Raw genomic sequence first — 16,335 nt, 5'->3', positions numbered from 1 at the left:
ATAATTTGTTGATTTATCTATTAAATAAAATAAAAATGCTGCGCTACCTAATAACAATATTAAACTTTTATTCAAACAAACACCAATCATTTTTGGGTACTTCTTTGCACGTTCTGTATACTATGTACAACATACATACCTACTTAAATTTTTGTGTATATAGTAGCTCAAAAGGGATGAATGGGGTTGCCTAGTAATACCAAAGAGTTACTGTAGTGTCAAATGTGTAATGTATGTATAATGTTGATAATTTGAAAACTTAAATAATTTAAAAAAGTTCCTTTTTCGGTTATCATTAGTACTAAAACTAGAATTGCCTCACCGGTGCAACAAACAGTTAACTAAACAAAATACAAAATAAAATTCACACACAACAAATTAACTTAATTTCTGGCCAAGGGTGTAGCGAAGTCATTGTTCCCAAGTCCATTCGGCCGACTGACTTAACAAAAACAAAATGTACACGCACAAGAACTAATTAGTCATTTTTTTTCCCCTTACTTTTTAATTTTCTCAATGTTCTTATGTTAAAATTTTAAAACTAATATATACGCAAAAATGGGAATACTTTTAAATGAATATATTTATAAAAAAAAATGCAATGGATACAAAAAGTGGTTAAATGTTATTTCATATTTTTTTTTAGAACCGCCATTGTTAAGACCATTTTTTAATAAATAATAATATAATTTTACTTAATACTAATAAAGAATAACAAATATACGAAGTAAAACAGGGCTGTGTATACTTTCGTACCTAAGAAGGTATATTTGGCAGGTAATTCATCCGGCGCGGCAACTTTAAAACATTAACTTCCATTTTGTACCTATACACTTAGCAATACGTACTAAAAAATATATAGATTATAGGTGATACCTACACGCATTTATAAAATAAACAAAGATAACAGTTCAATAATAGGTAAACAGTTTTCTAGAGATAATAAAATATCGTTTTTTTGGTGGTGAAAAATATACGTTCGGACTTTTTGTCTCTTTCAAAATGCCATCTGGAAATATTTTTTAAAAACAGCCTCGTTTGAGTCGTTAGCTAATAATTACTCCTTAATAATATGTCATGCTGGCAGCACAACTAACACCATTAATAATCGTATATTGTATACAAGTATTGTTAGTGTTGGCACTACTGAGAGGCGGTTTTTTTAGGGGTGGCGTTTTGTCCGGCGGCGTTTTGTCGATTTTTTATCCGGCGACGTTTTGTCGATTTTTTGTCCGGCGACGTTTTGTCGGGCGACCTTTTGTCGTGTTTCCTTCGTCGGTAATCCACGCTGATAAATCCGTTATCAAACTGATATTATTAATAATAATATGTTTTTGCTTGTTTTAAAAAAAAAATTGAATTAAATAATACTTGGGTGAAATATACAACGTAATTTTGAACTAATTGAATATGTTATTATATTTAAAAAAATGATTTTCTAACTTATTATTTTGCTGACAATTTTTTTTTTTAACATGTCATCTTGAGTAAGTATTAGGCATATCTTTTATTTAGATCTGTAAAATTGGATTTTTCAATCAAATGATTACTGTTACTACAGATTTTCCTATAATAAAGCAATTTTATTATTTTGTTAATCGTATTCTGTTGTACCAAAAGTAACAATTTATTTGGTATTTGTCATAATGTATATGGTTTAAAGATCGATACAAATGAAATTTAATAAATTATTTTAATTTTTACTTCCTACTTATTTTTAATTTTATTATACAGGGATTTGTTAAAAATATATTCAATCAATTTACTTGCAACATCAAAATGAACTTGGAATTACTTGGTAAGAAATGACTTTTTTTTAACATTTTGTTAAACTTTACTTACCTATTTAATAGTATAATACAAGACAAATTAGACAAATTTGTCAAAAAAAAATTAATGTTCATTTCATTTATTACATTCCTAACAAATTTTTATTTACAGAATCATTTGGACAAAATTATCCTGAGGTAATATACTTCTTACAGTTTTAATAAATTGTTCATGCACCAACGTGATTTTATTATTAAAAAAATGTTATAGGAATTTGATGGAGTTCTTGATAGTATATCATTAGCAGTTACTTGTGTGTTTAATAAATATGGAACATTATTAGCTGTTGGTTGCAATGATGGCCGTATAGTAATTTGGGATTTCTTAACACGAGGAATCGCGAAAATTATTACTGCTCATATGCATCCTGTTTGTTCATTAAGGTAATAATACATTTATCATTTGAAGAAATGTACATTTTATTTGGTATTTCTGAAAGTTCAATGACATTTTTACATTATGATTTTCTTGTTAAAATACATTTATTATTGATTTCAATTGTGCTAAATAAATAAACTAATATCAACTGTATTCAATTTAAAGTTGTAATTTCAAATTAATAATATAATATACACAATGTTTCACGAGGATTTGATCTTAGTAATATGTCTTAGGGTAATAAATATTATTAAAGTCACAGTTTTTTTCTAAATAAATTATTTAAATACTGACAATATGTTTTTATGGAATAAAATAAATAATATACTTTTTATTATTTTAATTTAATAAAATAAATAAATGCTACCCAAATTATTTTTATCTGTGCTCACATGTACATTGTATAACTCCAAAAGTATTTAACCAAAACTTCTTGCCAAACTTTGTAATGGCTGTTTCGATTTTAAAATTTTTTTTATTTGGAACCCATTTTTTTAGTACAGCAATTTCCTTAAAAGATATCAAAAAGGTCAAATTGTTTGTTACAATATTGCTAAGTTGACATCATTACTTTATTTTTGTGTAGCAAATAATAAGACTATTACGTAATTTTTGTAGTTGGTCGAGAAACGGGCAAAAATTACTAAGTGCGTCCACTGACAACAACGTTTGTACATGGGATATACTCACCGGCGAACGGGAAGAAATGTATAAATTTCCTTCGCCTGTATTAAAAGTTCAATTCCATCCTAGGAAAAAAAACTTATTTTTAGTGTGCCCTATGAAACACGCAGCCGTACTAGTAGATATTGACGGCCATCACAAGATAGTTCCGTTAGACGATGATGTAAGTTGTTCCTAACATTATTGTGTTCTATTTTTTTTAAATGTTTTTTACTTGTTTTAATCTTCATTTTTATTTTTCATTTAGTCTGATCTCATGATAGTTGCGTCGTTTGATCGACGAGGCCAATATATTTTAACTGGAAATGCTCGAGGGAAAATATTGGTTTTGACTTGTCCTAATCTTGAACTAAAAGCATCGTTTAAAGTATCAACTGGCATGACCGGCATAAAAAGCATCGAATTTGCACGACGAGGAGAATGCTTTTTACTTAATTGTTCTGACCGTGTTATTAGAGTGTACGATGCTAAACACGTATTGGAAAAAGGCAAAGACGGTGATACTGAACCAATTCAAAAACTTCAGGATTTAGTTAACAAGTGTGTACAGCGAACGCTTACAATAAAATTGTTGTACATTATGGTCTAGTATGTTAATAATAATATTTTATAGAACAATGTGGAAGAAATGTTGTTTTTCCGGCGACGGAGAATATATTTGTGCCGGTTCTGCTAGACAGCACGCTCTGTATATTTGGGAAAAAAGTATTGGAAATTTAGTCAAAATATTACATGGCACAAAAGGTGAACTTCTTTTAGATGTCGTTGTAAGTATTAAGATCAGAGATAAAAGATTTTTACTTTATCTTGTTGAAATCCTATCGACTTACGTAGCGCAATCAGGATAGCATCTTTGGGATTCTCTTCTGGCCATTTCACAGAGGCCATCTTGACAAGATTAAAATTATTCATGTGTAACATTCTATGTTTTTAGCTAGATTATTTATTGTAAAATAGTAATAAAATTTTTTTTTTTAAGTGGCATCCAGTTCGAGCTATAATTACCAGTATATCAAGTGGCCTTGTGTCTGTGTGGGCTCAAAATCAAGTAGAAAACTGGTCTGCGTTTGCACCAGATTTTAAAGAGCTCGATGAAAATGTTGAGTTTGAAGAACGGGAATCCGAGTTTGATTTAGAAGACGAAGACAAATCGGTTACAAAAGACGTGCAGCAATGTGATGAAGATTTTGAAGTTAGTACTAGTTTTAATTACAACATAATATTATACTCAATAAATACTATATTGATGTATTGAAACTGATGTATAACAGAATCTCTTATTTAAAATAGCATAGCTAAAAATACTTTTTAATTGTTTTAGTATATCTGTGTATTTTTAATAGTAAAAAAAAAAAACTTGTTGTTTCTACTACAAATTTTTGGGTAATTAATAATGGTAATCAAGTTTTTAATATTTTTTATTAGGTGGATGTAGAAAATGCTGAACCAATAGCAGCATTTTGTAGCTCCGATGAAGAAGGAACAAACGAAGCTCTTATGTTTTTACCTATCGCTCCGGAAATTGAAGATCCAGAACCTGATATGCCGCCACCTCCAGTATCTTCTAATTCGTCAAATTGTCGCACCTTTGATATTCCACTCGATAACATCACTGACGGTTTGTGTTTTTGAAAACGTTTAAATTAAATTATATTTCTAAAGCACTTATCTTGTTGTTTTTTTTTTTTAGAATTACATCCTTTGCTAAGTAACAAAACAAAAGAAAAGCAAATTACTGGAGGAAAAAAAGGTACAAAACGAGGACTAAAATAATTATTTATGTATTAAAAAAAAAAAAAATGTATATTATGTGAATATAATATGTAATGTAAAACAATCTTTATATTTGTATTATATTGTATATTTTCTTATTATGATATAAGTATGTTGCCATTTCTTATTGTATTATACAATTTTATTGCGTTGATAGTTCTCATTAAACTCACTATTAGGAATTATCAAATCTTTCTTCTGCTGAAATTTGTATTATTATAAAAAATATGAATTTTCAACACATATCACAATAATATAGTAAATTATTTATTTTAGAAATATTAATCTTTGGCCTTTGCGAATGGTTTGCCCTTATTTTCAAACAAATGTTTTGTATTATATCATAAACTGTATAAACTATTGTCTACACATCCGTTAATTTAAACTGAAGTATAAACTTCATGGTTGGGGGATTGTCATTTTTTTTCTTTGATGAAGATAAAAAACCTCGGTTTTTGAGCTCTCGATTAAGCAGGTAGTATATTAAATAATAAATAATACTTATTAATTAACTCCCTAAAAATATCATCCTAGTCAAATATAGTTCAGTTCAGATTATTTGATTTTGTACAAAAATGATATATTTCAAGGAATTGATTCATTTTTAAGCCCCTAGTACTTACATTTTTAATTTGTTTTTTTTTATAAAAAATTCTTTTTGTACGTTTACTCAAAAAAGAAAATTAATTTACAAAATAATTGCTATGTTATGAATGAATAAGAAGAATACATTAGTGATTAGTTGACAGTTCAATAATAATTTAAGGTGAATATAGAAATTAAGAATGAATGATGAGCATTTTGAAAACGTTTGTCTTTTGGGCTTGCATTATAATAGCTTCGGTGTACAATTGGAAACTTAATTGTATTGAAATTGTAGAATTTTACAAATATTGGTTTGTAGTGTGACTTTTTTTTGAAACCGTGTAATGTGCATAGACAACATCTTTGGAACCGCTGAACCGAATCTTTCTTATAGTTCTACGTTTGCATAGGTATCTATGGATTAGAAATCGTGTTTAGTTGTTATTCAAGAAGGAGAAGTAGTATCAAATATATTTCCCCCCCCCGCGGTTGACTAACTAATAAAAAGTATTCTTTTTTAATTCGCAGCAATGTTTTAATTTTGATAGTGTTAAATATTTTGGAAATGTCAAAAAAAAAATTAAAATAAAGGGTAGCTCCACACCCCTCCAATATCCAGTTTTTACTTAGGGTATACCAAGACGCCACTTTTGAGAGTTATTGCGAGAATTATTAAAACAAAATTCCCTCTTTCAATTTCCATACCACTCAAATAATTGCACTTCCTAGATCGGAGCTCCTATATTAATTGATCCATTGAAATTTTAAAAACTTGAGCCTTGGGAAAAAATAAAAAATGTTGTTATTGCAAAATAACATAAACTAAAGTGTTTTCAAAAAGAAAAACCACAAAATTGCAATTATTTTAAGAGAACATGAGTATCTTGGGTTAAATTGATCACTTGTAGACAGTAGTTGGTACTTCAATACAAAAATTAAAAAAAAAATTGATCAAAAATCAATAAAATAACTTTGTACATTTATTTGCTACTTTCAAATTCTGTGCAGGCTTAGATTCTTTCTGACCTAACTCAATTAAATTGTATATAAAAAAAAATCCAAAATGTACAACTAATGCTCTTGGACATTAAAATAGGTTTAGGTATATATTCTATTATTGTAAAAAACAATTCTGAAAAATGAGTTTCGTATTGTTTTCTTTTTTTTTACGAATTGTACTTGTTTATCCATAACAAAAAGTAGGGGAATACGGCAATATAAGTAAGGCGTAACTAATGTAAAAAGTATCTGTTTAAAAAGATGTACGGTTTTTCTGTTTCTGTGAAAAATTTGTGTAGGCTCTAATGAAATCGACCGTATCTAGGTATACATAAATCTAAGATGGAAATAGTCACAGTTTCTTTTGCCGCAGTGCCGAGATAGGTTAAACTGAACTCAATATACACACTAGTATACAAATATTTGTAAAAATCGTTTTAGCTGCTGTTTAACTTAACGTTTATCCGCAGTTAAAGTGTTTTGTGTAAAAATACAATTTCTATAGTCATATTGTGAGGTTAGAAAACCTAATATAAATTTTATAATGGTCGGCGGCATTTGGCGCCTAAGTACAATTAAAATGGCATCCAAATTCAAATCACATACGCACAAAGCTTCATGTAAGTTGACAATTTTGACTTGTAAACAGGAAATTTTTGAAGGGAAGTCAGATTTAGTCGAGCTTTTAAAGTTATGAACAAAAACTTAATTTACTGCACTTTTTTTTTTAAATTAAATTATTTTCTTAAAGCTTGACATTTTTCCAAAAAAATCTTAAAAAAATATGTTTTTTTTTACACTTATGATTTTAACATGATTATTTCTGAGTTTGTCAAAAACTTAAAAATAACATAAACGACTTTAAACTAATAACAATAACAAAAGACGTATATATTCAGAAAAATAATTATAATATCTAGTTTGCATACGTTTTTTTTTAAATCTAAATTAAATATAAGTAGTTTTAGTAAGTTTTCGTTAATGACTTTAAGAGTGTGTATGATATTTAATTTCTATTTTCAATTAAAGATTTATACATCAATTCTTTGGTCTCTCTGTATGCAGAGAAATATTTTTTCTGTATTTTGAGCCAGAGGAGTGTACATACATAACTAACTTATAAACCTATAATATATTTGCACATTAAGGTACACATTTCGCACATTTTATTTTGTAACACTTTTTTCGACAGATGAGTTATAACAATTTATGTAATTTTGGCGGTTCAATGAGGCGATCCTTATTTATTATGCAGTCAGCAGTATGCACTTATAGAATATAGCCCATATGTATATTACTGTAGTATACAAACATTTCAATGTATGAGTACTACTATTTTTATATTTTTTGTGTTCGAGGGTATAATTCTTATTACAACTAATAAATTGATTTACACTGTATTTTTTCAGAATTTTAATAAAATTATACGTCGTTATACACTGGTGTCTGCTGAAAACATCAAATGCCATTTTCGGATGAAAAAATATGAGAAAAGAATACATTGTAATTATTAAACTTCTTATGGTAACGCTGTTCTGTGTCATCAACGGTAATTTTTACTATCGAGTTAATGAAAATTATTCGAGTTAAGTTAATAATTAGACTAAACAAATTTATATTATTTTTAAATGTTTGCACATTCTTTACTATGGTGCAGCCACACACAATACTAATACACATCTTATGTAATTTGGATTGTTCAATACTTCAATGTATCTGTTATTATGCAATATGCAGTATAGCCTATGTGGGGATTCCATAGTATACATACATTTCGATATACGACTTATGAGTACTGCTGTTTTTATATTGTTTGTGTTCATAGGTATAAATCTCTTTTTGGACTGTACACTTGTAAGAGTGTGTTTAATCCGATTACCCGTGCGCACCTTACACGGATATTAATTTTAGGAATTAGAAATGGATTAAACACACTTTTACACGAATTAAATTATGTACATTCTATAAAACCGTTTTTATTTTTTATTTTGATTAGCTACACAACGAAGGTAACATAAGATAATGTAGCATAAATGCTATTATGATATTAACACTTGTGTGTAGGTACTTAAGTAGTATAGTATTATCATTTATAACTAGGTATGAAGGGTAAATCCTATAAATCATTTTAATGTAATAATTCGTAAACAAGTTTCAGGGGCTCAACAAGATTTGTCTTATTGGAACTGTAAATTGAAATTATCGACCAGTTGTCCTAATTCTGATGTGACATTTTTTTTGTACACTAGGTAAGAAAGTATCTCAATATAGCTAACATTTATAAATCAGAATATATTACCACCATTTGCATTTTCAAAATCAATAAAGAGCACATTTCTTAAAAATAGTTTTTAAGCTAAAACATAATGTAATTATAATACATTTGAATTATACAGTTCTCAGTTCAATACATGAATAATAGTTTGGCCATTTTAAACAGTTTTGGAATTAAAAGTTATTATTTCGAAGTGACGCCATAACCCGATAATTATTCATTTTAAATTCAAGTAAATGATTGAGAGTTGGATTTATTCGAGTAGCCGATATTTTTTTAATGCATTCGTATTCTCTCCAAACAAATCATATCAATTAAGAAGAACAGAGAGAGGTTTAATAGCTGTACATTTCTATTCTCATACGTTATAGAATTTTAATTCTCTTAGATGATTTTAAAACTAAATTTTAATGATAAAACTTGGCATACAACTTTTATAAAACTGTTTTCTAACAATATATTATACATTATATGGATGTCTTAATGAGTTTAATTAATTCATTTTTTTCATAGATATTTTAAATAATGAGATTTCTATTTTCCACAAATTTGTATGTTCCAAAACTAATTATTTGTATATCAACTTTTAAAACTTAAATGGTATAAGTGGTAACGCATACATTTCATTTAGTTTTTAAATTTAAAATAATGTACTAAAAATGTTGACCGGTCGATAACCAGTTTTGGATAACTGTTTTTAAAGTTTTAAGTTTAGGGCAGGAAATAAGGCGGAGTGTAGTATTATTTTTATCTGAGCGCACTTCCCACCCCGTCCTAACTTTTAAACTCTTATTATAACTTTAAAAATAGTTGTTCTAAACTGGTCATCAACCAGTCAATATGTTTAGCAAAATATTCTTAATTTAAAAAGTTACCACTCAAGTTTGAAAAGCTAATATAAAAATAATTAGTCTGGGAGGGGTTTGAAAACGTTAAAAATTCGTGTGACATTGAGTGGATATACGATAAATATATATCACCCTGTATATATGTATGCATTATGCATCTAATACATTTTAAATTTGCATTTTTCGCGGTTTAATATTTACAATAGTGGCCGTACAAAGCGACGATTTCATATAGACTTGAAAAATAAACAACCTTTGCACTACAGTGGATGGAATCCCAACAAATTGAACGTTATAATTATTCACGGCTTCAACGGTGCGGAAAATCAAAATCATATGACAATCATTAGAAACGGTAACTAGAAACATAAACATAATTATAAATAATTACTAAAATCATTGAGCTAGTATTCATAATAAATAGATTATTTATAATAACCACTAAAAACATGCATTTACTGCTAATGCCTACGCTACTTTGTGTTACATTAAGTCAAGATTATAGTAAACAATTTAGGTCCTTAGATTTTAAAAAAGTATTTAAATTACAATTTTCTCTGTCTCGTATATTATAATCTAGGCTGCGATATTTATACTAGGAACCAATATCTTTAATCTCTCAAGATTTAGTGCTTGACAATCAAATGAACCCGTAGGACGAAGACTTCTGTTATTATAGCGTTAACCCCAAACTACTTCTGCCGTATAGCTACTTTTATTTTCCTTTTGATTACAAACAGCCCCATTACTGTTCTACTGAATTTTATTTAAATAAAAACAAAATTAATAATTATGTTTATTTGCAGCGTATCTAAAACGTGGAGACTTTAACGTGTTCACTGTAGACTGGATGCCTTTGACAAGGTACCCTTGTTACCTGTCATCGTTGAGCAACATGCGCTTAGTAAGTCTATGTGCTGCTCAATTCTACTCCCATCTTACATACTCCGGTGCTTCCGCTTTTAATATACACTGTGTTGGACATAGTTTAGGCGCACACTTATGCGGAATGATTAGTAACCATTTGACATTAAGACAGCACAAAATCATCGGTAAACAAAGCAAAATAATAATTACATAGTCATAGCGAGCGCTATTATAGTTTTTACAATAATAATTAAGATAAGGCAACCAGATAAGTCGGTTAGTTCAAATCATTAATTATTAATGTTATATTTTACATAGAAAATATATTTTATTTTGTATCGATCAACGATGACCTCGGTGACATAGATAAATAGAAACAAGCACGTAGCTTGGCGGGAAGTCAGTGTGGGGTCCAAATGAATTCCCAAAAGATCTAGGAATGATACGTGGATAGAAATTTAAAAAAATTTGCTCTGAGACGAACGAGGAACTCTATCACCTTATCCTACTCTAAGCGATTTACGGTAAAGTAAATAATAAGAGTAAACTCTAAACAGAAGTTCCGAATGCTAAAAAAAATTACTAAATATTACTCAATAATGCTACCTTAGAGCTAACTTAATGTAAACAATTTTAATTATTTTGAGGGTGCTTATTTCAAAAGAGTGGGTGTGCTAAGCATACCTAAGCTCCTCTCAATTTGCTACAATGTTTGTTTTGAAGTAATTGCCAGCGCTTTATGGTTCTGTGTAAGTCGTTAAATTATCGAGTAAACTTCAGCAGTTACAAAAAAAAATATGTAAATATACTCAATAAATACTGGATACGTTTGTATAAACTTATTTCAATTGATCAGAAGTAATATCAAACGCAATCTCAAAATGAATAAGAGAAGGTCACGTCGCTTTTTTTTTTTATAAAAACATATATTTTGGAAAATGCAATTTGCAAAGAAACCGAGCAGCTTTAGTGCATGGGTGCCCGCAGTTGAAAATTCAGGGGGGCGCCTATGATTTTGTAATAGATTTTACAAATTTGGGATATTGGATATACATTTTTTAACTTGCAGAGAAGCTAGCAAATTTATAATAAATTATTGAAACCCAGTGTCTTATAATCTAGTTTTTAGTAAAACGTTTTTTTCTTCTAAAAATAACTAATTAATATATATTTTTCCCGTGTCTTCGTACAAGTGTGAACGTTTTAGCATTATATTACATTTTGTACTTAACTCCTTATAAATACGCAGGGTCGCGTCATCTTAAGACTATATATATTCGATTGCCGTCAGATGTATTTTTAAATGTTAGACTTGCTAAGAAAAAATGATTCATAACTTCCCCGATTTGACAATTTATGGCAGGGCCAGCGATTTATGTTTTATGTGCATTAAGAGGGCGTCGCAGCGCCCATTTTTAAGGAGTAAAGTATAGGCAATTTTTTACAAAATCTTAATTTAAAGGTTAAACTGTGATGTGTAATTATTAGTTCAATAACTAGGAATCTATTTCGGTAGTTAATTTATTTTTTGGACTATCACAGCATCCTTGAAAGCGATTTAAAAATGTTTTTTCATCTCTACATGTTTAAACAGACTGAAAATAACTTGCTTAATTTTGGTTTTAGAGTAAAGCACCCATTATAAAATTAAAAGAGAACAATATTCCGGAGGGCAAGATGGTGCGTTTTTTTCAGTATTCCAAGTATAACGCTCAATACATAGATTAGAAATAACGACTATTTTAACATTTTTAAATGACTGTAACTTTTCAAAAAAATGAATTTTTTTAAAAAAAACGCACTGTCTTGCCCTCCGGAATATTGTTTTCTTTTAATTTTATTATGGGTGCTTTTACTCTAAAACCAAAATTAAGCGAGTTATTTTCAGTCTGCTTAAACATGTTTTTACCACTGAAAATCACCGGTGCGACGCCCTCTTAACAATAATTGGTGGTTATTATGTTATAGATTGCAAATGATATTTTATTATCACGCTTTATATATCATATTATGATCTCTAGGGTTAGATCCGGCGAGACCTCTCGTGTCAATGTTTTCGTCGGACGAATTCCGTTTGACAAGAGACGACGCCAACGTGGTCGAAATAATACACACCAACATTGGAATGTACGGAGATACACCACGAACTGGAGATGTAGACTTTTGTGTAAACGGAGGTCGCCTACAACCCGTTTGCTCTAGAGAATCCAATATTATCCGTAATACATGCATTGTCTTTTTTTTACATTTGGGTACATACCTATCCGTTTGTCATTCAAAGTTACAACTGTTGATCGTAGGACAAGGTCGGTGTAGTCATTTAACGAGCACTTGTTACTTTGCGGAATCGCTCGTCAAGAACCGAGTTCATTTCCTCGGTATTCCTTGTACGGATTCCTGCGACACATTACTTCTCCCGAAAAATTCAAAACAGATTGTATTCGTACCCATGGGCTTGCACACTCCAGAAAGGTAATACCCATTTATTACTTTAATTGTTTTTATATTAAAAAATATACATATGTTATCACACTGTCACACCCTCGTCAAAGTCAACGCGAAAATAGGAGAGAGACTAAAAAAAAAACCTTTTTTTAAAACACGCTTTTCTAAATAGTAGTAAAAAAGTGAACTAAAAAATAAAAAATAATTTTACTACAAGAAAAATCAATTGTAGCACATTTTATTTAAAATGTCAATTACTTTGAAAACGACCGCAAATTAACTACAATTTTAAATAATGTTAAACATCTTTAATTTTTGACTAAAAAGTAAAGCGTGGGCCCTATTCAACAGAGTTCCTTCGTGAATTTATCAGATAATGTTTTTTATTGTAAGTTTTTTTTGTAATTTAAATTTGGTTTAATATTATTGTGTGACACATACATTTAATAATACTTAACTCGATGAATTTGGACTTTGTTGAATAGGACCCACGCTTTTCTTTTTAGTCAAAAATTATAGATGTTCAACATTATCTGCGGTTGTTTTCAAAGTAATTGACATTTTGAATAAAATGTGCTACAATTTTGCAATTTTTTACAATTGGTAAATTGCTCTTGTAGTAAAATTATTTTTTACTTTTTAGTTCACTTTTTTACTACTTTTTAGAAAAGTACGTTTTTAAAAAAGTTTTTTTTTATTATTTTATTTTATTTTTTACCTTTTAGTTCTATTAATTATCCTACTTAATAATTGGTGAATAGATTATTAAATTCATTTTAGAAGATTTGAAAAAACATGACATTTTAGAGAAATGACCCTGTGTAGGGCGACCAGGTTATCCTAGTCTCAATATTATTGCAGGATATTGTATTGTCGTCCAAAATTAGTGTCTGTGCCAAGTTTCAGCCCTCTACGACATCAGGAAGTGGGTTAAATGAATTTTGCAAAATTTGAAAAATACCCGTACAAACGTACGAGTTAGCGAGTTAAAGAAAAGCATTTAAACAATCAGCCGATGGAAGTCGTTGTTTTTTGGGATTCATATTTTCATTATACAATTTGTAAATGGGATTTAAATAGGTACATAGCATTTCTCTAGACTGGTTTTATTGAAAAAACCTTCATTGAATGGACTTCGATTTTTATAAGTATATAAAGTATATAATTAGCTTCAAATCGTTTGATTATTCGCAGTGTATAATTAGCTTTTTGAATGGGCTTAGGCCGACTACCTTTCCACTCCCCTAATTGTACCACCGGTTAAGATACTATTTACTAATATCCGTTTCTTTTAACGGTAAAAACTAAACAATTCCAAAAACAGTTTTGTCCACAGTGTAGTTACAGTATTACACTGTACTTGAAGCAATTTTATTAGGTACGACTTACTTCCATTTCAAGTTACGGCTATCGAATTTGAAACTGGGCACGGAGTACCACACTAGCCATTTTATACATAAATTAGTAAAAACTATTTATTTATTACTTGCAAACGCGTTTTTAAATTATTCTTGTATTTTCTATGAAGATCAGAATATTTCCTTAGGAACGCATAAAATTGGTTTTTAATTATCTATATATATCACATCCTATATCCGGTTAGGATCTTGAAAATTACATTTTTGCAGTATTCATAGAATCGCTCCGTATTACTTTCACTGTTAGTGAGATATTTGATGCTCTTAATTCCCTTGACTGTGATCCGTGCCCTGGACCTGATGGTATTACTAATATCTTTTTTAGATTATTTAATTGATAATGTATATCATTTTTTTGGTGATCGTATTGAGGAAATTAGTATTGTTCGAGATCTTGGAGTGGTATTCCAATGTTAAATGTTTAATGTTAGTGAGTTATATCCTTTAAACCCGTGTTTTTCAGCCATATTTAATGTTTTTTTATTTATGTATATTTTATCATGTAACTTGGTCGTTAAGTTTTAGGGTATTTATTGTATTTTATTTAAACTAATTCTACAATTTACTTGTTCTTGTCTATTAGTTATTATATTGTATTCTATTATTCATTATGATTTATGTTAACTGTTAATGCATTAATTGTAAAGTAATATTCTGTTACCAACTGTACTTGAGCCATCTTGGGCGTTTACCCTAAATAAATAAATTCATTTTTAGATGTTCAATTAAGCATACTGCATTAAAAATATAGTATGACTCGGGTGACTTCCTTTTTAGATATTTAAGCTAAGACAACCTATTTTTCAAAATAAAACAAAAATCAATTATCGCAGTCTAAAAATTACACTTAACTGGTAATTTTTATTGTGTTCAATTAAAGATGTTACTGCATTTGTTTGGCTTATAAGTTTTGCCAAAATAGGAAATACGAATATACATTTAATTAGACACTGCAGGTAAAAGCGGTGGGAAATATGTAATACTTAACTCTATCCAGTTTTAGGAAGGCGGCGTAACCTACTTATAAACATGAATAATAACAAACCTACAGTTTTTTCGTATAAAAATGTCACTATATTAAAAAAGTGAAAATACAAAAAAAAAACAAGTTCATCAATATTGCATTTTTTTATATATCTCATTAAATAAATAAATATATTAATAATACTGTTTTAGAAATGAAAATAAACAAAACTTATTTTTTCAGGACAAAAGGTACTTTCTGTGTTCAGTACAAAATTAGCCGAAAAACTTGTCCATTCGAGTAGTAAGTAGAAAAACCTTTTCCTTAGAAGACAACAAAATAATTTGGTAATGTTTAAATATTTTTAATATATGTTTATTGTTAACTGATTGTTACGTTACTTTTAAGTAGATTTAAGAATAAATTATTTATTTATAACTCGCTGTTAAAATGTTTTTTGGTATAACTTTATATTTCTACTACCACAAGAAGTCTCGTTTTTTTTTTTTGCTATAAAACTACAAAAATAACCAATTCAGTTGGAAAACTACAGTATAAGTGGGGATTATTTATAGAAAATGTTAAACTAATGTTTTCCCAGACACAAAAGAATTGAAAATTGTTTATTTAAAAAAAATTGTTAAACATTAAAATTATTTGATTCCAAAGTAGTTATAATCGCTTTACATGAACGTAATAACTAGAACAAGAACTGCTTTGAAACTATATTTAAAGTATTAACTATTTTTCGACAAAAAAATTGTTTTCCTCTGTCTGGATAAAGTTATAAATGTCATTATAAAACTACTACCTATAATTTTATTTGAGCTAAACAATTGGAAAATATATTTTTAAAAATTATATTTATTATCAGTTATCACGATATACATTATATTATTTTGTTTTCTACAATTATGTACCGGTCAAACACCGAATATGCGATAGGTATACAGGAATGTATCTTTGGAAAACTGTCAAAATGTCAAGTCAAATATATCCTTTAAATCTCACTTTTTCAAAATCGCCTTTCATTTTTTAAGTAGACGAGTTAAATTCTACTTAACCAAGCCTCGCGTGTGACATTTTCTCTTGAACCAAAAACCTGTCTTACACTGTTATACACATACTCTTGCTTTAATCCTATCCTAACGAAATTAATGTGTCATATAATCGTGTGTCGAATTTAGAAAATAATCTAATATATATTGTTATATTAATTATATACAATTACTGTATGTATAATTATTATAATAATAATTTGTAACATAT

The 16,335-nt window shown here is 28.6% G+C and overlaps 2 protein-coding genes across 2 annotated transcripts; both read left to right on the top strand.

Moving 5' to 3' along the window:
• The first annotated feature begins 1,353 nt into the window (after positions 1 to 1,353).
• On the top strand, positions 1,354 to 4,809 carry LOC126846554 (retinoblastoma-binding protein 5 homolog). The gene is made up of 10 exons (XM_050586122.1): positions 1,354 to 1,487; positions 1,735 to 1,798; positions 1,942 to 1,967; positions 2,041 to 2,213; positions 2,827 to 3,055; positions 3,140 to 3,432; positions 3,506 to 3,659; positions 3,872 to 4,084; positions 4,318 to 4,510; positions 4,583 to 4,809. The coding sequence occupies exons 2-10, from the start codon at positions 1,780 to 1,782 to the stop codon at positions 4,663 to 4,665; spliced, it is 1,383 nt and encodes a 460-aa protein (XP_050442079.1). The 5' UTR covers positions 1,354 to 1,487; positions 1,735 to 1,779; the 3' UTR covers positions 4,666 to 4,809.
• A 2,020-nt stretch (positions 4,810 to 6,829) lies between these two features.
• LOC126846320 (phospholipase A1 VesT1.02-like) lies at positions 6,830 to 15,393 on the top strand. Its single transcript, XM_050585632.1, has 8 exons — positions 6,830 to 6,869; positions 8,246 to 8,258; positions 8,358 to 8,498; positions 9,579 to 9,727; positions 10,179 to 10,424; positions 12,261 to 12,458; positions 12,540 to 12,711; positions 15,310 to 15,393. Exons 1-8 carry the CDS (start codon positions 6,830 to 6,832, stop codon positions 15,368 to 15,370), a joined length of 1,020 nt encoding a protein of 339 aa, XP_050441589.1. The 3' UTR covers positions 15,371 to 15,393.
• The last annotated feature ends 942 nt before the right edge of the window (positions 15,394 to 16,335 follow it).

The sequence above is a fragment of the Adelges cooleyi genome, unplaced genomic scaffold, assembly GCF_023614345.1.
Source record: "Adelges cooleyi isolate 19-005CV unplaced genomic scaffold, UGA_ACOO_1.1 ACOO_flye_CR_arks_rails_tigmint_CR_PRNA_9, whole genome shotgun sequence".
NCBI classification, from domain to species: Eukaryota; Metazoa; Arthropoda; class Insecta; order Hemiptera; family Adelgidae; genus Adelges; species Adelges cooleyi.
This window is presented reverse-complemented; position numbering and strand designations above follow the sequence as displayed.

Bases quoted from the DNA above. Each gene is read 5' to 3' on its own strand.
- LOC126846554 (XM_050586122.1), top strand. The intron at 3,433-3,505 runs GTGTGTACAGCG...AATATTTTATAG, and splicing joins CTTCAGGATTTAGTTAACAA to AACAATGTGGAAGAAATGTT. The intron at 4,511-4,582 runs GTTTGTGTTTTT...TTTTTTTTTTAG, and splicing joins ACTCGATAACATCACTGACG to AATTACATCCTTTGCTAAGT.
- LOC126846320 (XM_050585632.1), top strand. From the start codon at position 6,830: ATGGCATCCAAATTCAAATCACATACGCACAAAGCTTCAT. The intron at 8,499-9,578 runs GTAAGAAAGTAT...TATTTACAATAG, and splicing joins ACATTTTTTTTGTACACTAG to TGGCCGTACAAAGCGACGAT. The intron at 12,459-12,539 runs GTAATACATGCA...TGTTGATCGTAG, and splicing joins TAGAGAATCCAATATTATCC to GACAAGGTCGGTGTAGTCAT.